Source organism: Sinocyclocheilus anshuiensis, unplaced genomic scaffold, assembly GCF_001515605.1.
Source record: "Sinocyclocheilus anshuiensis isolate Anshui unplaced genomic scaffold, SAMN03320099.WGS_v1.1 scaffold261, whole genome shotgun sequence".
Classification (NCBI taxonomy): Eukaryota; Metazoa; Chordata; class Actinopteri; order Cypriniformes; family Cyprinidae; genus Sinocyclocheilus; species Sinocyclocheilus anshuiensis.
The window spans coordinates 1,443,397-1,465,997 of NW_015536515.1; the positions used below are offsets into that span (position 1 = coordinate 1,443,397).

General features: G+C 39.5%; 1 protein-coding gene and 1 pseudogene across 2 annotated transcripts in view; one reads left to right on the forward strand and one right to left on the reverse strand.

Moving 5' to 3' along the window:
* The window catches only part of tonsl (tonsoku-like, DNA repair protein), a 20,915-nt gene extending 9,399 nt beyond the window's left edge, over positions 1-11,516 (forward strand). The window contains exons 11-28 of one of the 2 annotated variants that reach the window (XM_016492045.1): positions 680-875; positions 2,076-2,131; positions 2,217-2,306; positions 2,420-2,492; positions 2,577-2,740; positions 3,311-3,434; positions 3,780-4,009; positions 4,105-4,570; positions 5,330-5,523; positions 5,834-5,934; positions 6,024-6,180; positions 7,066-7,144; positions 7,240-7,547; positions 8,203-8,374; positions 9,024-9,199; positions 9,521-9,594; positions 9,721-9,854; positions 10,894-11,516. In XM_016492045.1, the coding sequence (XP_016347531.1) occupies positions 680-875; positions 2,076-2,131; positions 2,217-2,306; positions 2,420-2,492; positions 2,577-2,740; positions 3,311-3,434; positions 3,780-4,009; positions 4,105-4,570; positions 5,330-5,523; positions 5,834-5,934; positions 6,024-6,180; positions 7,066-7,144; positions 7,240-7,547; positions 8,203-8,374; positions 9,024-9,199; positions 9,521-9,594; positions 9,721-9,854; positions 10,894-11,096 (2,997 nt within the window). In that variant the 3' untranslated portion in view covers positions 11,097-11,516. The remainder of the gene's footprint in view (positions 1-679; positions 876-2,075; positions 2,132-2,216; positions 2,307-2,419; positions 2,493-2,576; positions 2,741-3,310; positions 3,435-3,779; positions 4,010-4,104; positions 4,571-5,329; positions 5,524-5,833; positions 5,935-6,023; positions 6,181-7,065; positions 7,145-7,239; positions 7,548-8,202; positions 8,375-9,023; positions 9,200-9,520; positions 9,595-9,720; positions 9,855-10,893) is intronic. The other variant, XM_016492052.1, reaches the window with a different exon arrangement.
* A 9,851-nt stretch (positions 11,517-21,367) lies between these two features.
* On the reverse strand, positions 21,368-22,343 carry LOC107693041 (antimicrobial peptide NK-lysin-like; annotated as a pseudogene).
* Positions 22,344-22,601: the final 258 nt, after the last annotated feature.

Consider the following 22,601-nt stretch of genomic DNA (forward strand, 5'->3'; position numbering starts at 1 on the left):
TGGAGTGTGTGTATACATGGTTATATGTATAACAGTTAATATTTCATTAATTTAGGGAAATGAACAAGTGTCTTAGCCCTCAAGTGATTTGGCCAACCAGCTTATTCCTGCTTGAAAAGCAAAATGTTATTGATAGTGTAAAAAACATCAACTTTGAAGCACATGTGATTGATGGACTAGCATTACTCAACATTACTTACTACCTTCCAGCAACACTACATTCAATGAAGGTAAAATAGTAAAAAAAATATATATAATAATAATAGTTCATTTAAATGGAACTGGAATCGTTAGGCAAAACTGGAACCGGAATCGAAACCGGAAAATTTCTAACGATACCCAACCCTAATTATAATGTATATTAATAAATATATTTTATAAGTATATTTATGTTTTTGGCAACACTTTACAATACCATTAGTTAATGTTATTTAATGCATTAACTAACAATGAGCAAAGCTTTTGTTACAGTATTTATCAGTCTTTGTTAACATTAAAAAATACTATTGTTCATTGCTAGCTCAGTCTATTAAATAATAGCCTGAATTAAAAATTAAAATTAAAACCATAGTGCCCTTGAGGAAGACACTTGACTCAATTATTGAACCTACAATTTAAAACGAAATGTCACTTTGAATTAGAGAGTATTTGCTAAATGAAGATGAATGTGTGATTTCAGAGGCGTGTTTTGAGAGCGTGGCTACAGGCCCAGCAGCGCTGTGGCTCCTCACAGTGTGACGACACTGAGGCCCGGCTGATGGAACTGTGTGAGCAGGATGGACTGACACTGGAGGACAGTGAAGAGGAGGATGAGGAAGAGGAGGTGGAGAACAGTGAACCACTGGAAGACAGTGACATACAGTACTCTGACTCTGGTAATACAAACACACGACGTACAGAGTTTAGTTTTAATGCATTTTATGAGGATTATTGGAATGCAGATAATCTACTGGTATTAGTGTTATTTTAGTATTAGTTATTTACTTTGTCGTATTTATTAATATTTTGAATTAGCTTTCAGTGTTCATTTTATTTTAAGTTTTAGTAATTTTGTTAGGTGCTTTTGGTGCCATTTCTATTTAGCTTTAATTTATTTTATTTCAGTTTTAGTCGTATTAGTATTTTAACAATCTTTGAAAATGTTATTTCAGTTAGTTGCTAAGGCAATCTTTCTAATTTTAAAAGTTTGTTTTTTTTTAGGTTTAAAGGCTTGTTCACACCGGGATGAATACCGCGCGCGATTATCGCCGACGTTTAACGCCTCGTGACTAAACAAAGGGTGCCAATGTGAGTGTGCACACCGACGCGCAAAACGCGAGGCGTAAAAGTGTCATTTTTTTAAAAACCGCCTCGGGCTTGTTTTTTTTGGTTTGACGCGCCGCGTTAAAAACTGTCCGACCAATGAGATTGGCGCTTTTGTTCACGTGCCTGGAGCTGCTGAAGTTACAGTAAAACACGACTTGGTGGAGCTCAAGCACAAAACGGTCTTGCCGAGCACACATTGATACCTAACGACAAAGAGGAAGTAAGTAGACCAAGAAGATGCATCGAGGCAAGATGAATGTAGAGCTGCTGGTCTCATTGGTGTCTGAACGCACAGGACTTTATGACAAACGCGACAGCAACTACAAAAATCTCGATAAGAGGGAGTTGTTATGGAGAGGAATTGCAGATCAAATAGGATTCGATGTGTACCGGGGCATATCTGTTTTTCATTAAGTGCCATCTAATGTCAGGGAGTGAATTTGCACATTCACTCGGCTCATCGCCAGCGAAAATCGCTTGGGTATGAACACAAAAGACGTGTCGAAAAACGTCGGCGATAATCGTCCCGATGTGTATGAGGCTTAAGTGTTTCATCTAATTTTTTATTTTACTTTATTAGCTCTATTTCTATTAATAAACATTATTTTATATGTTCAGTTAAGAAGTTATGCAGTGTGCAATGCAGTGTTTTTTATAATGAAAAATAATGGCTTGGTCCAGTTTGTTTTGATGTAATAAAGATGTTTATTCATGCATGTTATCAGGATGTCTGTTTATGTCTGAGTGAGTTGAATGATCTGTTTGTGCAGATGAGGATCTGGAGGGTTATGATAAGATTGTGACGGGCAGGAGGAAGACACAGAGGGTGAGATCTCCGAGACTGTGGTTTGTTGCGCTTCATCATCTTCTGATGTATTATTTGTTCATCTTGTTCGGTGGTGTTTGTGCAGTGGAACCGACGGAATGAGAAGGGCGAGACGGTTCTGCACAGGGCCTGTATAGAGGGAAACCTAAAGCAGGTTCAGTACTTGCTTGACCAGGTGTGTTTGGCTTTTGGTACTTCACTTTTTAAGAGTGAAATGGCTTTAAAAGATTTGTGCTTTTGCCCTTCTTGAGAATGTATTTGATGCATGGGTTTGTTGTTCTCCGACAGGGTCACCCGGTTAACCTGAGAGATTACTGCGGGTGGACTGCTCTGCATGAAGCCTGTAACTACGGTCATGAAGGTACTGCAGCCTGCCATTTTAAGAAATATATATAATCTAGTATAGGTATAGCTCATCAGGGAGACTGAAATCGGTTTCTTTCAGAGATTGTAGCTTTCCTGCTGGACCGTGGAGCGAATATAAACGACCCTGGAGGTCGAGACTGTGAGGGCGTCACACCCCTGCATGACACCCTAAACTGCGGCCACTTCCCTGTTGCACGACTGCTGGTAGAGAGAGGAGCGTCGGTCACTGTTCGCAATAGCAAGGTCAGGCAAACACGTGCTACACATACCTATTATCAAATAAATATAAATGTGAATTGGCATAATGATGCTGAAAATTCAGCTTTGCCATCACAGGAATAAAACATGTTACATAACAGAACATAATTACAAGCATAGAATTAGCAAAAACAAAAAGAATCAAAACTGTTTGTTCATAAAAAGGAGGTGTGTTTATGATAATGCTAGTGTAATTAGTCTTGTATATGCTTGCCAAGGCTGCTCAAATGCTCAAAAAACATTTATTTAATCAAAAATAGTAATATTGTGAAATATTATTACAATTTACAATATTCTATTATGTTTGTAACCGTTTACATAAAAAACAGTTACAAACATAATAGAATATTTTGTAATAATATTTCACAATATTACTGTATTTTTGATTAAATAAATGTTTTTTGAGCATTTGAGCAGCCTTGGCAAGCATATATATACAAGACTAATTACACTAGCATTATCATAAACACACCTCCTTTTTATGAACAAACAGTTTTGATTCTTTTTGTTTTTGCTAATTCTATGCACTATTTTCTTATATGTACTTATTTGCAGGGACACACTGCTCTGGACACCCTGCGTCAGTGGTTTAAGACTTACAGCCGACAGCTGGACCAAGAGACAAAGCAGGAGTGTTTGGAGACTGAAAAACTCATCAAGAGAGCTGTGTCAGGAGACGGTGAGGAGATAAACATTACTGATTTATTTTGCAATGTTTCTTAAATGGCTGACGGACAATGTATTGCTTATTATATACATTTTTGCATGCTAATGATGACACGAGACATTCACAAAATTACTAATGATTAAACTCATATTTTGAACAAGAATTACTCAAACTTCCCTAAAAAAAACCCTGAAAATGTGCATTATTTGTCACAAGTTGATGCCGATAATCTCCATTTTGGCTTATTTATTGACCCAAAATAGATTGAAAATTTTCAAGAACATTTGATTTACTTTCAAAAAATAAAATCTCAAAAATAAATAAATAAATCTCAGTACTCCTTGTCTTCTCCTGTAGTCTCCGTTGTGTCGGCACTTCCACGGCAGCAGAAGGAGCTTCAGGACAGTCAGCTGTTTGATGCTGAGTATTCAGAACCGCTGCTGCAGGAGTCACTGCCCTCACGCCAGCAGATCACTCCCTGTCCCGCTCCAACCGTCCCAACTCTGAAAAACTCGGCTCCGGGACACAGGAGCACCTCAGGCCCAGCTCGCCGGCCACGAGGGATGGAAGTAGATGTTTTGTATGGGGTAAAGTTGCTTTTCTGAATCAAACGTTCATTACATTTTTCAAATTTTTAAGCTAGATTTCATTTAATTAATTGTTTTTGTTGTTTTTGCTTCAGAACGAGAGCAGTTCTTCGGATCATTTCGACTCTGATATCTCACTCAGTACTCTTCGTCCCGTTCGGTCAAGACCGCGTTCCCCAGCTGTCCAGTCCTCGCAGGAATTCCCACCCAGTCAGGATGTGCCCTCGGTATATGAGTTCAGAGAGGCTGTGTTACCCCCGCAGTCAGAATCGGGCAGACTGGAGTATCAGAAGGCCATGCAGAATCTGGGCAGTGCCAAATCCCGCCTCCTCTCTCAGAGCCTATCAGAGCCGGCCTTTACCAGCACGCCAGCAGTGTCAGCCAATAGCAGAACAGCGCTGGTACCAGAGGACCAGTATCTGGCAGATGATTGGCTGGAGGATGACCTGAGGGATGTGCAGCCTAAGAAGAAACGGAGAGTTTCTGAGCACAACGTCCCACGGGAAATAACTTCCAGAAATCAGAATAATTTCTCTGTTTCTGCTGAAGCTCATCCTAGAGGTGTTGACATATATAGCATTAGATTCAAGATGATTATGAAGAACACACAATAATGCAATCATAATATTTAATTTTTATTAATTAGGTAGACAGCTACACTTTTTGTTATTTTCCTATTCTTTTATGTGTAAATATATATATTTATTTATTTTTATTTTTTTTGATAATGATTAGTTAAGTCCTAAATTTAATGTCTAAACTATTTTTTTCTTTTAATTTTTAAGCTTCTTTACATTTTTTATGTTAAATGAATGCAACACAAGTTCCTACCACATTAGTTTCCTTAAACATTACTAGTTTCTTATAACATGCTTAATACAATTTTAATTAACAACGATAAGTTAAATCCTACATTTAATGTCTAACAATTAATATTTGTAAAATTTTTGAGCTCCTTTGCATTTTTTAATGCAACACTTAAGTAGCACATTACCACATTAGTTTCCATTAACTTTAATAATAATTAATAGTTTCTTATATTATGATTTATATGGTAATGTAACACATTTCATGAAACACTTTCAAAAATAACATTTCCCAACACTGAAATTACCATTCATGAAATGGCTTCTGAAATACTTGATTCAGTCAGATATTTTTGTATAATATAATATAATGTTATAATTAATATAGAATACATTTGTATGGCATAAAATATTGTATTTTTGTATGATATTAATATAATATAATTAATATACAGATATTAATGATGTTAAACTATTTAATTGCCTGTTTCATGTCTCTCACTATTTCTCATAGCAGTTCAGAGTTCCTCCAGTAGGGGTCTGTCTCTGAAAAAGGGCACTAATAATAAGCCGCGGCAGGTGAAGATGAATCAAATGCCCGGGATGGTGAATCTAGGTAGGAGAGAGGTCAGCAGGTCACAGAGTCCCATCATGACCCAAGAATCTGAGCCCATCCATGACCCTGCACCTCCAACCCATCACTCAATGGTAATGCAGGCCTCACTATGCCATTGGCTGTGTTTGGAATGGCATGCTAGCGTACTATGACATGCAAAATATGCAGGGCTGGGGGACCTCCCTCCAGGACAGGTTTGAAAACACTGGTATATACTATTTTATGTAAAAATATCATAATTCTTGGCAGTTACTAAACAAATTAGTCAAAAAGGAGGTAACAAATCTGATATTTCTATTTATGCATAATACTACTCATTGTGTTTGATACTTACAGACTGCTATGTTTATTGAATGCCTTTTTAATCGGGGTTAATGAGTAATGATTATCGTTTTTTTAAAGCCACCAGCATCATTCCAGAACCGAACAGCTCATGTTCCTGCACCGATCAGGATGAGGGTCAGAGTTCAGGACAATGTCTTCTTGATTCCCGTTCCTCACAGGTCTGATGCTGCTTTTGTGTGTATCAGATAGTGTTCAGTGTTTAGTTATGAGTGTATGTAACAGTAATGTTGTATGTTGTGTTGTGCAGTGAGGCAGACTCCTGCACGGTGGCGTGGTTGTGTGATCAGGCTGCTCAGCGTTACTATCAGACGTGTGGATTACTGCCACATCTGTCCCTGCAGAAAGAGGGCGCCCTGCTCTTACCCACCGATCCACTGCTGGCTGTGCTGCACACCAATGAAGAGGTCAGAGGTCATGTGTATTTTTAGACTTTTTGTAGGTTTTTTTTTTTTTAATTAAAAAATTAAAGTAAAAAATGACAGTCATTTACAGAGGGATTGTAGCAAAACAAACATATTGTGGGAGCAAAAGATTTGCCAGGAAAATAAATAATTAAATCATAATAATAAACAATAAATAAATATTTTTTTCAGTCGGGTGGTAAGATCAAAATCATACATGTATAGTCTAGTAATTTACATACTTTAAAAAGTGCTTGATTTAATTTTTTTTAAACCTGATGGACACAACCAATAAGAAAAAATTCATAACATATCTTTAATATGTAATAGATACATAATATAATTAATAGACATATATTAATGATACAAAGCTGTTTTATTTCCTGTTGCTAATTAGTTTATATCTCTCACTATTCTGCAGTTTCTTACAATGTCATAATAAACCAAAATAAATATTTTGTCAGTCTAGTGAAATTGCCAAAATCATAATTGTAGTCATTCAAATACTTTACTTTAAAAAATTTACTTTGTCTCATTTGTTTTTTTTCTATCACTTTAATAATTAGAAACTTGATGGACACAAACCGAAAGGTTTAGTATTAGTCATAATAACATATGATTTAGTAAGGCATCAGTGCAATTGCATGATCATATTAAAAACAAATGACTCAAAACAGTAGTACATTATAAATACTTCTAGATGCATTTTTTTTATTATTATTTTTGTTTTTTTTTATTGTTCAATGGTATTAACAATATAGCCCAGGCTGCTTTTTACCTTTAAACAAAAGTGTGTCAAGCTCCAAAAAGAAACTGGCTGAAAGTTTAAGTTGTTTTTCATTGCAAACCTTTCTTTTTTTCATCTTTTGGTCAATCTTCCTGTTGCAGGTTGTTGCTGAGGTGTGTTCATGGGATCTTCCTCCTCTCCCTGAGCGCTACAGGAAAGCCTGTCAGAGTCTGGCAGTGGGTGAGTGACTCTGTGCCGAATTAAATGTCTTTCTCGTCACAAAGAATTCTGGGAAATTTATCACAAAATGTGTTTGTTTCATATGTGTGTGTTAGAGGAGAACCGGCGTGTGTCTCGGCTGTGTGAGGTGCAGGACAGCAGCTCCTGTGTGAACGTCTGTGGACTCAGTTTGCCTCCAGCGTCTCTGACTCCTCTCCTCCGAGCGCTCAAACTGCAGGCCAGCCTCACGGAGCTGCGCATCTCTGCCAACCGTCTGAACAATGACCTCCTTCCGGAGCTGATGTCTGCTGCTGCCACTATGCCCAGACTGAGGATTTTAGACATATCAGCCAATCAGATCACTGGAGAGGGGCTCAAAAAAGCCTCGGACACGTTTGAAACGAAGAGTCAAGCTGCTTTCCCTGTAAGTGCACTTTCAGTCGTCCAGTAAAATAAGTTCTTCTATTAGGGACAGACATTACATCAGTTTTCATATAAGTTATCAGCCATTATTAGAGTTTTTCTTAATGCGTTTTTTATTTATTGGATATTAAATGCTCTTTTCCCTATTTTTACATTTTGAATAACTGTTACCATCTTCAAAAACACTAATAATTAAATATCCTCAATATACTAAATTCAGTTGTAGCATTTGAAATGATTGATTTAAAGTCATGTTGTTTTTTTTATTTAGATGAAATATATTACATTTTATACTCAACCATTTATATAGCTGAGTTTTAACAAGCATATCTTCGTTTTGATCTCAGTAAATGCACAATCACCCCAGCATGCATGAGTCTGTACAGCAGAGATGGTGTGGTCACCGAAATCTGCAGCTAAAATAGACGTGTGAAGAATGAATATCAGATAATTGTGACTGTCTTGTCAGGATGTGGTCAGGAGTTTTGCTGCTTTCTGAGAAGAAATTAACTGCTTCCCTTTTTCGGTTAGCGGTTTCATGAGGAGTGTTTATGGTCGTCTAAAAGAACAGATGTGAAATTCGCACGTCATGAAATGTATACTGACAGATTACAGAGAACTTCTGAATCTCTATGTCTATCTTTTTGTCTCTGTAGTGTCTAGAGGAGTTGAATTTAAGCATGAATCCTCTGGGTGATGGCTGGACACAGGCATTAGCGAGTCTTCTGTCCGCCTGTCCCATGCTCTCCGCTCTGTCCCTCCAAGCCTGTGGCCTCTCTGCACGATTCCTCCAGCAACACCGTCTGCTCTTAGCCAACGCCTTGGCCAGTAAGTGCACCATCAGACACGTCTGATCTGAAGTGGTTAGACCTCTGTTTGACAACCACATTAAATCACCGTGTTTCAGCTCTGTGTCTGTTAGGGTTGGGCGATGTCTACAAAATTGGCATCGGACGATGTCTACAGTGAAACATTGCGATGGACGATGACATCAGACGATGTCTACAGTGAAACATCGCGATAGACGATGACATCGGCGGCGGCGGGGGGTTAGGGAGGTGTGCCCGAAGTGTGAATCCTTATAAGGGAAAACACGATTCCTAACACCGTTTCTACACTTGGACGTGAGCGGCGCGGCGTGACAAAATACTATAGAACTCATTATAATCAGTGATGATGTCTACACTGGATGCGGCGCGGCGCAACACGACAAATCCCCGACAGTAAACTGCTGCCGCGTTCTATTTATGACGTGCTGACACAAATTTCAAATGATTTTCAACGGTCGCTTTGTCGTGTCCAGTGTAGACAGACTTAAGCTGATGCGGCGCAACACAACAACGCCGCGTCCGGTGTAGACACGGTGTAACGGTTGCCTGTTACATTACAGTACAGAAAATTTCACAACATCGTGATGTCTATCAGCGGCATCGTCTATCGGCCCAACCCTAATGTCTATTATTTTATGCTCTCACAGGCACTGGGAATATGCGGTCGGTATGCTTCTCCCATAATGCACTGGGCTCCACTGGTTTCGAGCTTGTGTTGAAGACATTACCGATGCACTGTCTCACGCACCTTCAGCTGTCTGCAGTCTGTAGAGGCCCATCCGACCAGCCTGCCATGGAGATCCTCACTAAACTCCTGACACAAGTATGCTGACTTCCTTCTAGTCCAGTTTAGACTTCTGTGGACTTGTCAAAATAACAGGAAAAAATGAATGATCCGTCAGTGTTTTTAAAAAGTCTTATTTTTTTGTTTAATGCAACCTCTGCTCCTACCTGTCAGTTAGTTGCCCCTTTTCGAATCATAAAACAGTCATCAAAACAAGAATGCGTGCTGAAGATGTTTAGTATGGATTGTGGGCTGGTTCTGAGAATTAAGCTCCAGCCCTGATGCCATTTAATCTCTGCTTTAAAGTCTGCATCATTCAACTGCTATGTAAATAATATTGACTAAATCTTTGGGTTCCAGGGTGACTGTCCACTCACACACTTAAATCTGGCTGGAAATGGCCTTACGGACCACAGTGTCCTCTTGCTTGCTAGGTGAATCATTCAGCTCTCATCTTACTGTACTTATATATTTGTTACAAAACTTAAAGCATCATTTATATGTTTATTTCATTTTGCAGCTTATTGTATAAATTATAGATATATTTTGGTTATTTTTAGGTGTCTTCCTGTTTGTCCCTCCCTGGTGTCTTTGGACTTGTCTGGCAACCCTTCAGTAACCTCAGTTGGCCTTCAAAGTCTCCTTAACGCCCTCATGGAGGCCCAGCGACCTTTGACCCATCTCAATCTTCAAGGTATTTTCTTTTCTTCCTGTGACGTTTAGATTTGATCGCCAGTGTCTCGTCAGCTCGGATGCATTAATTGTCATTTTATTGTGTATTTTGCTTTTGTATCCTGCCAGTGGTTTGGAAGTAGGCTGATAACAGAAAGGTTGCAGGTTCAAACCTCTAAACGATGATAAACTTGAGCAAGATGTTTAAACTCAAAGGGAATTTGAAGGTACTTTCCCTGTAATAGGTTTACTGACAATTCAGACCTGTACTATTGCTTTCTGAGCATCTGATCAAAAATGGGAGAAATTACTAGTATGAATATGTTGCCATTCAGTTTTTGACAAGTAACCAATTTTATTGCTCCAAAAGGGAAAGTTTTTGTATATACAGTCAAACCAAAAATTATTCAGACATCAGATATAATTTTTTATATATATATTTTTTACTAGTGGGTGCAGGACACTATAGTTTATTTATGTAAGTGAAGATAGCAAAATAAAGTAAACTGACATATTATACCCAAAAATTCTTCATATAGTGAGCTACCAGTAAAACTGATAAAAATTTGGGACCACAAATTATTCAGACACTTTGACCTGACCATGTTTTGCTTAAGTGTTATCTGACATTATCGAGATGAAATTTGTTCTGACACAGTTTAACTCTGAGTTCTTGTCATATTTTATTGCCATTTTCTAAACCATAGCGAATAAACTGAGAGAAATGTTGAAGGTGTCTGAATAAATTTTGGTTTGACTGTATGTTGCAACAGCATATCATAAAGTAGATTTCAAATTAACTTAAAGTCTCGACCCATTTCTGACTGTTTTTTAACTATCATGTTTTGTTATATAGCTGCATGCAGTCACATCATAATCTCGCAGTAGCAGCATCTTGCAGTATCTCACAGGAAAAGCTGTTTGAGAAGCTCATTAGTGCAAAGTTTGAATTGCTGGATGTGTCATCAGCCGTCTAAACAAACTGATAATGATCGCTGTTATTGTGAATGTGACTCACCGTGTCCTGTCATATTTAAAGTTCCTCTTGTTCTTCTTAACAGGCTGTCAGGTGTCAGGACCTCTGGGTGATGTTTGTTTGGACAGTCTGTCTGATCACATCCGAGACCTGCGTTTGTGCTCCCAGAGTCTCAATAAACTAGACCAGGATGCACTGCAGCAGAGCTGGAGACGGAGATCAGAACACGTGCATGTCTTTTCTCACAACTCCAAATGCATGCTGAGCATCACTGCAGCTTCACAGTAAACTATTTCTGGCAGTAGCGTTAGTTTAATGGACAAATGCTTGAAAACATTTGTCTGTAAATACTGTCTAATTGTAGCATGTGTGCTGTCATTATGTATTTTTTTATTGTAATTATTTGTATGGACACGTATATTTGTTTATACATGTGACTCAAACCCATTTTATTCTATTTAGTCTTTCTGCAAATTGTCTTTATTGCTGATTATTTGCAAAATGATGAGTTTGAAATGGGCATGAGATATTAATGCGTGGTGCTGATGGACCAAGAAAAAGACCAATAAATACTAATTCAAGCATCCTCTGTTTGTAAAAGTATCTCCAAAAATTGGAAGAGTGCAAAAACGTCACAAAACATGAGTTTCATGCATTTATTGTCCATTTAATTAAAGCAAAAGAGAGAGAGAGAAAACTGGTGTCAAACAGAGTGTACAGTATACCACAAATATTCAAAAATAAAAACTTGTGATCTGCAAAACAATAATCATACCATTAGCTCTAGTGCACTCTGCTCAACTTTCCCAGCTGAAGCGAACACTCAAGGGCTTTTCACACTTGAAATAGTTAACCCTGGGTCAACAGGATCCTGGGTTATCTTGCTTCATGTTTCACACTGCTCATAATTTACCAGGGGTTAACAATTAATCCTGGTTATTCATACGCCGACATTTCACACTGTACATTTCTAAACCCTGGGTTAATGTGCTTATTTGCATATTTGCTGGGTCAGTGGACTAATAGTGCACGACTTGTTTACATAACGGCTCTAGAAAATTTGAAAAAATTGGGAAAATAAAAAAATTTGACAATGGGATGCACAAATGCTGTAAACTGTTTGCAGTTATTTTTTGTATCAACTTTAATATGCTAAAAATTCAAATGGTGTTATTTATGACTAAGACAGTCTTAAAATTGATATTGTTCAACATTTTAAGGCAGTAGGATCATGACTATATACAGTAGATCAGTGTGAATGACCCATTTAGCTAAATTAGTTAATTTTGTGTACATGTTATTTGCTATTATTGAAGTTTATGCCGTCATGGTGAGCTTGAGGGGGGGAAAAAGTCTTGAAAAATTTTGGAAATGAATGCAATCTTACAAAGACAAGGACATTTCTATATTAAATACACATTTGAACATTAATTGTAGATACTGATACACAATCTGGTGAAAGCAGTTCGCTAAGTGAACACAAAATGGGTTCATGTTAAACTATGTTGAGGACGACTTACAGAGATTTCTTTTAATTCATTTCCAGTAAACTCTTCTTTGTGCATTTCCAAGTGAAGAGCACAAACTGTAAGTAAAAATGCATGATAAATGTAGCACATACTAAGCTGTGTAATATCATTGCGCCTGCTGCACCCATGGTAAGGCAGCAAAGTTTCTTGATTATTACGCCGGAATGAGAGTATAGTTCCTAGCCACATCGGCCTAGAAAAGTTTTAAATAGGAAAAATATATAAACTCTTTGGTCATTTTTTCAGCGAGATGCTAACGGTCTAATCAGATTCAATGATCTATGCTAAGCTAAGCTAAAAGTGCTACCGCCAGACCCAGAGATCGGCTGAATGGGTTCGAAAACGGTAAAACTCAACTGTTTAACTCTAGGGGAGTTGGAAAATGAGCCTATTTTCAAAAATAGTGGAGTGCTCCTTTAAGAAGAACAAAATTCTTACTGTTTGTCCCTGTTACGGTCCCTGTATAAGGATCTAGGAGTCGGAAGGGACACATAACATAATAGATGGACAACGGCTGGTGTCTTCCAAATAAGCAGCAATAGACAACAGATTATTTTTAGTGCATTGTTCAAATTCTTCCAGGCTCGGGTGAGACACAAAATCCTCTAGACTAGATTCCATAATGAGACCGAAAAACACGCAGTCGAAAACAAGACAAAAAAAACGCTTACCAGAGGACAAAAAGACCGCGTCAAGTCTCAGCCAGCCAACAGCAAAATACAAGGTAGCTACAGAAGCCAAAATACACAATAAATGAATTGTTGCTTGGGAAATACACTGTGAAGTGAAGTGGTGACTCAAAATAGTGCACAGCATAAACAAGAAGCAAACCAATGCGCCCTCTCTAACTGTGCCTGCCTAACAAAACCTCACCCGTCTCACTAAATCCCTAGTCTTCACGCAGGTTCTGCGGCGGGTTCTTATGCACTGAAAACCAGTAGGTTTGTGAGGCCAATCTGCAATAGACGACCACCCAAGATCCTACGGACGTGCTCCCGAGATAACTGTTTTCGCAGCTAACGCTAACCGCTCCCCCGCGACACTATTAACACAAAAAAAAACAGGTGAAGCCCAAAGGGCAACGCCTCTTCAGCCTAACAGCGGAGCAAAGGCCGCTATACACCAAAGGACGTAGTGCACGAGACAAAACACTTCACTCACCTACATTTCCCACGAAAACAAAATAACCATGTCCAACAACGCGCGCACGCTTCCACTTATAATGTGCCGCACGGAATTCCCGATGACTGGAAAACCCCTCGGCAACAACGTCACTACACTTCCGCTCATTCAAAAATAGACCGAAAGCTTGGCGCGAACAGGGAACAAAGAAAGTGAAAAATACACTAAAGTTACCATTTAGCGCAATAAAAAGCGTTTTGCCTATATACAATGTAAAGAATGACTAAAGCTTGTGGTACAATATAGCGCGAAGCGAGGCGTCTCGCAATTAAACTATCGTAAATCGGATTAAACCACATCCGAAAAACAAAAAGTTCCCAACCATGTAATTTTGGTGAACAAAGCTTTAACGTGATTTGAAAAAATCCCGGATGAGCAAAGGCATTACAGTATACTGTAAAAATGCATCAGGGGTAACAAATGCACTAATTTCTTTGGCACGCGGAGTTAAAGGCACCTGCCAATAGCCTTTAAGGAGGTCTAATTTTGTCACAAAAGCTGCTGACCCCACACGGTCGACACAGTCTTCCATGCGAGGAAGAGGATAACAATCAGGCTTAGTGACATTGTTAACCTTCCTAAAGTCTGTACAAAAACGGTCAGACCCATCAGACTTGATAACAAGAAGACAGGGCGAACTCCATGAACTAATACTGGGTTCCGCAATACAATGCGACAACATATAGTTAACTTGGTTTTGGAGGCGCTGACGTTTTTCAGGATTGACACGGTACTGGTGCTGTTTAATCGGCGTGTTGTCACCAACGTCGATGTCATGCTGCAATACATGTGTTTGGGACGGCACATCCGTAAACAACGAAACATGACAATTGATTAACTTTACTATATCTGTACGCTGTGAACAGGGGAGATGCAAAAAACAAGAATCAAGATTTGCAAGCATCTCAGAATTTTTTAAACGGCCCTGAACTGTAGCGACAGAAGGACTCTCAATGTCACAACCAATTTCAGGAGCAGACAATGACTCACGGGCCTCAAGGACAATATCATCACCCGGTGATGGTGACACAGAAGGATCACGTACCTGCAAAACGCTAGACCGAGGCGAACATAAAGTTGAAAAACACTCAGCATTTGACAAGGTCAGAACTGTGTTTATATCACCAGAGCTAGGTTTGTTCAACTGCTCACGATCATAACAAGGCTTAATCATATTAATGTGGCAAAGTCTGCTACGACGTGCACAGTCAGGAGTAGCTACAATATAATCCCTGTCACTAACTCTCTTTTCTATGACATAGGGGCCACTATAACGTGCCTGAAGGCTGGAACCAGGAATAGGCAAAAACACCAAAACTTTATCCCCAGGCTTAAACTGTCTGATCATGGCCTTTTTATCAAACCAGCCTTTCATCCTGGACTGAGCAACAGACATATTTTGTGTAGCCAGCTCACAAGCACGGTGTAACTTGTAGCGAAAAGAGCTGACATAATCAAGCAGATTTTGCGGTTTGGACTCATTCAACCAATTCTCCCGAAGCAGTTTTAAGGGACCACGCACATTATGAGCAAACACTAAATCTGCTGGGCTGAAACCAGTAGACTCCTGCACAACTTCCCGAGCTGCAAACAGCAAAAGATGTACACCATCATCCCACTCTTTTTCAAATTCAAGACAATAGGCACGGAGCATGGATTTAAGAGTTTGATGAAACCTTTCCAGTGTGCCCTGACTTTCCGGATGGTAAGCACTTGAAAAATGGTGGGTGATGTTCAGCTGTTCGGCCACCTGTGCAAAAACACGAGACATAAAGTTTGTCCCCTGGTCAGTTTGAATTACTTTAGGGAGTCCAAACAATGAAAAGAACTTAACGAGTGCTTTTACAACCGCCGGTGCAGTGATCTTACTAGCTTCGGGAAAGCGTGTTGAAGCACACATAATGGTCAGTAAAAACTGATTGCCAGATTTAGTACGGGGCAATGGACCCACACAATCAACGATAACATGATCAAATGGTGAATCAACAGCTGGACTAGGATACAAAGGGTATGGTGGGATGGGTAGGTTTGCCTTTCCAGATATTTGACATGTATGACATGTTCTACAGTGTAACTTCACATCCCGTTTTAACCCTGGCCAAAAAAACTGGCGCAAGATGCGATTATAAGTTTTGGTAATACCTAAGTGACCAGCTAAAGGATTGTCGTGTGCCAGACTAAGTATTTCATTTCGAAACTTGTCTGGAACGACAACCTGTGTAACAATGCTCCAGTCATCCTGTGTGGAAGCGTAAGATGGGGTCCACTTACGCAGCAGGACATAATTTCTAAGAAAATAGCCAGAAGCCATGTCTGCAACCTCATTCTCAGAAACAACCAATTCAAATAAAGAGGCGAGTGACTGATCACGCTTCTGCTCAGAAATCAAATGTTTCTGGGACATGTGCGTGCCGCCAAAGCTCTCCAATGGCTTCTTCAGCTCTAACACAGTATGGAGCGAACTGTGCACGCCTCCTTCACATGACACCATGGGATCAGAGACTGTAGATGGAAGACACACGGCAGAGTTAATATCAGGGGATAACTTAGACTCTATATCAAGATCTATCATAAAGCTATCCTCTAACCCATCACACTCTAAAACATTAGCTTTGGCCATAGCACGAGTGACAGCACACACAGGAAACACTGTGGGATATTTCATCTGTAATTCATCAGGGCCTTCAGAGACAAGGGGCACAGTAGTAACCTCGGGATTTACTAGAATTTTACCCCCAGCCAAATCATTGCCTAAAAGAAAATCCACTCCTTTAATGGGAAAAACGGTGCATGCAGCCACCGCAACTGGACCAGATACCAGGTCCGACTCAAGCTGAATAGTGTGCATGGGCAGATTAACAAACTTCATTCCAAAACCCTGCACCAGCTCACCGCAGTTTAAGGAGGTTTTATCTGAAAGACACACTTTGAAGAATAACAGACCTAGAAGCAGCAGTATCACGTAAAATAGTTACTGGTACTTTTATGCAGCTGTCTGGCAATGAAACTGCACCCTTCATAATAAAAGGGGAATAAATGTCCAAGTCCATACATTCAGATTGAGGGGGTTGCGGTGCTGTAGATATTTTGACCAACGCGACTGCATTAGGTTTCTTTTTGTTCAACAGAAAACAGCTGTTGATTAGATGGCCACGCTTTTTACAGTAAGCACACACAGGCCTCGCCTTAGCTGTACCATCTTTAAAACTAACATGCTCACCAAAGTGAGCGTGAGTAACGGGACCCCGCTGTGACAGAGGAAAAGGCGGCTTTTCAAAGCTCTCTTTGTGGATCAGAACATATTCGTCAGCTAATATCGCAGCAGCAGACACATTAGTGACTTTTTGTTCATTTAAATATGTTGCAATTTTGTCTGGTAGGAAATTTTTAAATTCCTCCATGAGAATTAAATCACGAAGCTGCTCAAAATTTTTTATCTCTTGTGCAGAACACCAGCGATCAAACAGTACCATTTTCTCACGACCAAATTCAACATAACGTTGGCCCTCAGCTTTCTTATAACGTCGAAACTTTTGCCAATAAGCCTCAGGAACCAACTCATAAGACCTTAAAACTGCAGACTTCACCTGGTCATAATCTAAACTTGCCTCAGGTGAGAGAGAGGCATACGCCTCCTGGGTTTTACCCGTAAACACACACTGCAGAAGGAGAGGCCAAACCTCTGTAGGCCACTTTAAGGTCATTGCTACCCGCTCAAACAGCACAAAATATTTGTCAACATCTCTCTCAGAAAAAGGCGGGATTAAACGAATGCATTTATTAACATCAAAATCTGTCTCCATAGTAGCAGAATCTCTGCTTAACTGTCTAGCTCTAACGCGGACTGATTCACGTCTTCCTGTCTCCTCTATTTCAAATTTACATAACTCAAACTCATGCTGGAGCTCTTTTTCCCTAAGATCTAAGCGCCGCATTTCCACCTGTAACTCTAGTTTACGCAGCTCAGGATCAGGATGTGCAACAGCATGTGAAGGTACAGCGCTGACAGAAGGAAGAAGCTTCCTTTCAGCTAAAGCAGTGTGCAATTGATATTTAATATCTTGTTTTCTTTCTTGTTTTGAAATAGGCACTTTGAAATGAGCAGCAATAGAGAACAGATTATTTTTAGTGCATTGTTCAAATTCTTCCAGGCTCGGGTGAGCCACAAAATCCTCTAGACTAGATTCCATAATGAGACCGAAAAAAAAACACGCAGTCGAAAACAAGACAAAAAAAACGTTTACCGGAGGACAAAAAGACCGCGTCAAGTCTCAGCCAGCCAACAGCAAAATACAAGGTAGCTACAGAAGCCAAAATACACAATAAATGAATTGTTGCTTGGGAAATACACTGTGAAGTGAAGTGGTGACTCAAAATAGTGCACAGCATAAACAAGAAGCAAACCAATGCGCCCTCTCTAACTGTGCCTGCCTAACAAAACCTCACCCGTCTCACTAAATCCCTAGTCTTCACGCAGGTTCTGCGGCGGGTTCTTATGCACTGAAAACCAGTAGGTTTGTGAGGCCAATCTGCAATAGACGACCACCCAAGATCCTACGGACGTGCTCCCGAGATAACTGCTTTCGCAGCTAACGCTAACCGCTCCCCCGCGACACTATTAACACAAAAAAAAACAGGTGAAGCCCAAAGGGCAACGCCTCTTCAGCCTAACAGAGGAGCAAAGGCCGCTATACACCAAAGGACGTAGTGCACGAGACAAAACACTTCACTCACCTACATTTCCCACGAAAACAAAATAACCATGTCCAACAACGCGCGCACGCTTCCACTTATAATGTGCCGCACGGAATTCCCGATGACTGGAAAACCCCTCGGCAACCACGTCACTACACTTCCGCTCATTCAAAAATAGACCAAAAGCTTGGCGCGAACAGGGAACAAAGAAAGTGAAAAATACACTAAAGTTACCATTTAGCGCAATAAAAAGCTATCGTAAATCGGATTAAACCACATCCGAAAAACAAAAAGTTCCCAACCATGTAATTTTGGTGAACAAAGCTTTAACGTGATTTGAAAAAATCCCGGACGAGCCCCCAATTATGTTACGGTCCCTGCATAAAAATCTAGGAGTCGGAAGGGACACATAACATAATAGATGGACAACGGCTGGTGTCTTCCAAATAATTCTTTATTTTAACACAAATTACTCACAAAAGTAACCAAAAGTAGGAGACGGGGAGCCCAGCAACAAAGGTAGAAATGGCTAAACTAATAGAAACAAGCTGGGACTCCCCACTCCAAACTAAAATTACAAACTAAGAAAAGGTACGTAGCGATGTCGCTGCGGAGCAAACTGTGGCTGGCAGAGAGCCCTGGAGGGTCCGCCTCCTTCCACTTTATAGCTTCGTCTCCCCAGCTCAACCAATAAGGAACTAGAAAAAAACAAGAGAAAAATAAGACATTATGAACACTGTTTAGTACGCCGTTTAAGACTCTGGGACGGGGCGTATGCGAAGCACGCGTAACAGTCCCTTTCTGGTGTCTTTGGACTTGTCTAGCAATCACCTCAGTCGGCCTTCAAAGCCTCCTTAACGCTCCAACTACAAAACAGTGATGAACTCGACTCAAGCAAGATGTTTAAACTCAAAGGGAATTTGAAGGTACTTTTCCTGTAATAGGTTTACTGACAATTCAGACCTGTACTATTGCTTTCCAAGCTTTCAAATCTGATAACAAATGGAAGGAAATACTAGTACAAATAAGATGTGATTCTGTTTTACTTTTTCTTTTTTTTAATAAATTAATCAATTTTATTACTCCTAAAAGTGATAAGGAAGTGTTTGTATATGTTGCAGCATCATATCATAAAGATTTCAAATTGCTTAGAGTGATGACAAATTTCTGACATTGTTTTTCATGCCTCATTTTTTTATTATAGCCTATAGTTGCATGCAGTCACATGATAATCTTGCAGTATCTCACAGGAAAAGCTGTTTTAGAAGCTCATTTGCGCAAAATTTGAATTGCTGGATGTGTCACCAGCCATCTAAACAAACTGATAATGATCGCTGTTATTGTGAACATGACTTGTTGCGTTCTGTAATGTTTGAAGTTCCTCTTGTTCTTCATGAGAGGCTGTCAGTCTTCAACAGTCTTGACGATCTTTCTGCAAATCATCTTTATTGCTGATTATTTGCGAAATGTAAGAAATTATGAGTTTGAAATATGGTGCTGATGGACCAAGAAACAGACCAGTAAAATATTAATTCAAGCATACTTTGTTTGTAAAAATATCTCCAAAACGTGTAAAAGAGCAAAATCAGGACACAAAACATGATTTTTTTTCACACATTTTACAGTTCAATGCAAAAAAGTGGTCTAAAGTTGAGTGTACACAGCAAATATGCAAAAAACTGATATACAAAACCAAAATACTCACACCTTTAGCTTGCACTCTAGCTCTAGTGCAGAATTTCACCAACTTTTCCGGCTAAGGGCTTTTCACACTTGAAATAGTTAAAGGGATAGTTCACCCAAAATTATGCCCCCTCAAGTTGTTCCAAACCTGTTTGAGTTTCTTTCTTCTGTTGAACATAAAAGAAGATATACGGCTTATTTTTTTCGGATCACAAAAGAAGACATTATAAAAAAAATGCTTGCACTTTTCCATTTAATGAATTGTAACCTTCTTCAATCCTTTTTACAAAAATTATTCAAATATCATGAAATTATCCCATGCAACTCGTTCCGTATTCCAATTGTTCTAAACGCATACGGTACCCAGATAACACAGGCAGGTCTGCAAGATGCAATTCCCGTGGAATTGGGCTACTTTATCACTGTTGCCGCGGGTTGTTTTTCATGTCCGCGGGTTAAAGCGACCCCGATAACGTAATATTTAGCCCCGGGAGTGCGAATTTTACCAGGGGAACCCTGCCAAAAACGTGTTTTTTACCCCCCGGAACACGATGACTCCAATAACGTGTATTTTAGCCCCTGGAACGCGATTTTTACCGGGGGACCCCCCTCGAAACGCGGTTAGTTTGGGCTAGTTTTGAGTAGCAATTGGGCGGGTTTTGTTGTGAAAACCTGGCAACCCTTTCAGTCAAGCAGGTAACTTTATTGTTGCTAACATAGCGGACTCATCGAAAAATACATTGGCATCATGTATTAAAGAGAAAATAATCACTTCATCCCATGTTTAAGTGAATCAAATAGCCTTGACAGCCTTACTTACTGGAGTACCGCAACTATTGACTTCTCTCTCACCAGACTTGTGCGTGTCTAGCCTAGGTGATGTAAAAGAGGAAAGCAGGCATTTGGACCAAAGCACTGTGAGGCATGGGAGGGGGAGACTCAAATCAATTTAATCAATGAAGCCGTCTGCACTGCACAATCAATCTCTTATTTACATCGTATCTACACGTTGTTATAATGAGAGGATTTGCGAGCTTGCAGAACTCAGCACTTGACAAAAACTTTTGAGCGGCGAGTGAAAATTTGACGCTCTCCAGAACACAAATAGGCCTACACACTGGAGCATTTGCCAAATATGTTTCGCCAATATCAGATGGGGCCCTCTGATTACCCTGGGCCCTAAACGGCCGCTTACCTCGCTTATTGGTTAAGTCCTGCACAGAGTTTCTGTTACTGTCTAACGTAACATTCTAACACCGCATTGTTCAAAAAGTGGTTCTAACTCAGTTTCTAAATTACAAGTGTGAAACGTTCCTTTACCCGGGGTTAAAAATTGAGTTTAGAATGACAGTAACTCAGGGTTAAGTACAGTGTGAAAAGCCCTTTAGAAACAAACAAACAAAAAAGCCTTGCGCATTTCTTCAATTTATCAAAGATTCCTTAACTTTTATAAAGTCATTAACTCCATGCCTATTTCTTGCAAACACCAATGTCAACACAGATGGTTCTGGCGTCATCAGTAGTTGAAAGTTCTTCGATCAGAGTGCCCATGTAGGCTACTTGTTCACAAACTTCCTACACAGGGATTTCAGGAAGCCAGTCTGATCACAGATCATGCCAAGCTTCTTTTTAATGTCATCCTGTAGGAAAGTGACCAGCAGATTTAACATTAAGCCATTAGTCTAACATGAATTTGTTTAGTAAAGCATATGAAACAATAGGCTACTGTTACCAACTGCAGTTGTCCCATTGGAGATTCGTTTTTTCAGCTTCCCCATGGCCCACTTGCAAGCCCAGCACAATCCAGGGAGTTGTTCTGTTTGTATCTCACCCTATTAAGAGAACAGATATAGAGTCAATAGTTTAGATACAGTATGACAATTAGAATCTGGCAGTTCAAAACGGACATGAAGACTAGCTCAATTGTATCTTGCAAACACTCTTTTTCAGTATATGACAAAGATCTGACCTCTTATCGTGATCGATGCAACAGTCAGACTGATTAATCAGCTGACAGTTATTTAATTGTGTTGTTTTTTTGGTCAATGTATAATTGTAAATTCTTCCACCATCATATAAACAGATCGTAGTTTTCCCATTTTCAAATAGCAGTTTGTGAATTTTTTACACAGTCATGGAAAACTTCTTGAAAAAAATTCTTGAACAATAATGGAAATGAATGCAATCTTAAAAAGACATGGAAATTTCTATATTAAAAATACATTTTTGAGCACTAATTATAGATATAATACACAATCTGGTGAAAGCAGTTCACTGTGCTTCTTTACAAGTGAACATAAAATGGGATCATGATGAATGTTCATGATAAATGAAGTTAAGAACTCACAGAGCTTTCTTCAAGTTCATTTCCAATAGATTCTTCTTTGTGCATTTCCCAGTGAAGAGCACAAGCTGTGAGGAAAAATGCATGATAAATGTAGTACATACTATGCACTAAATGTGGGAAATGAATATAATGCATGACTTTAGTTAAACAGCGAGAATATGATATGTATATTTTGGGCACTGGTTTTAGTATGACCAGCATTGTACATCAGTGAACTTAAGCCGGTCGTTTGTGTGTGTGTGTGTGTGTGTGTGTGTGTGTGTGTGTGTGTGTGTGTGTGTGTGTGTGTGTGTGTGTGTGTGTGTGTGTGTGTGTGTGTGTGTGTGTGTGTGTGTGTGTGTGTGTGTGTGTGTGTGT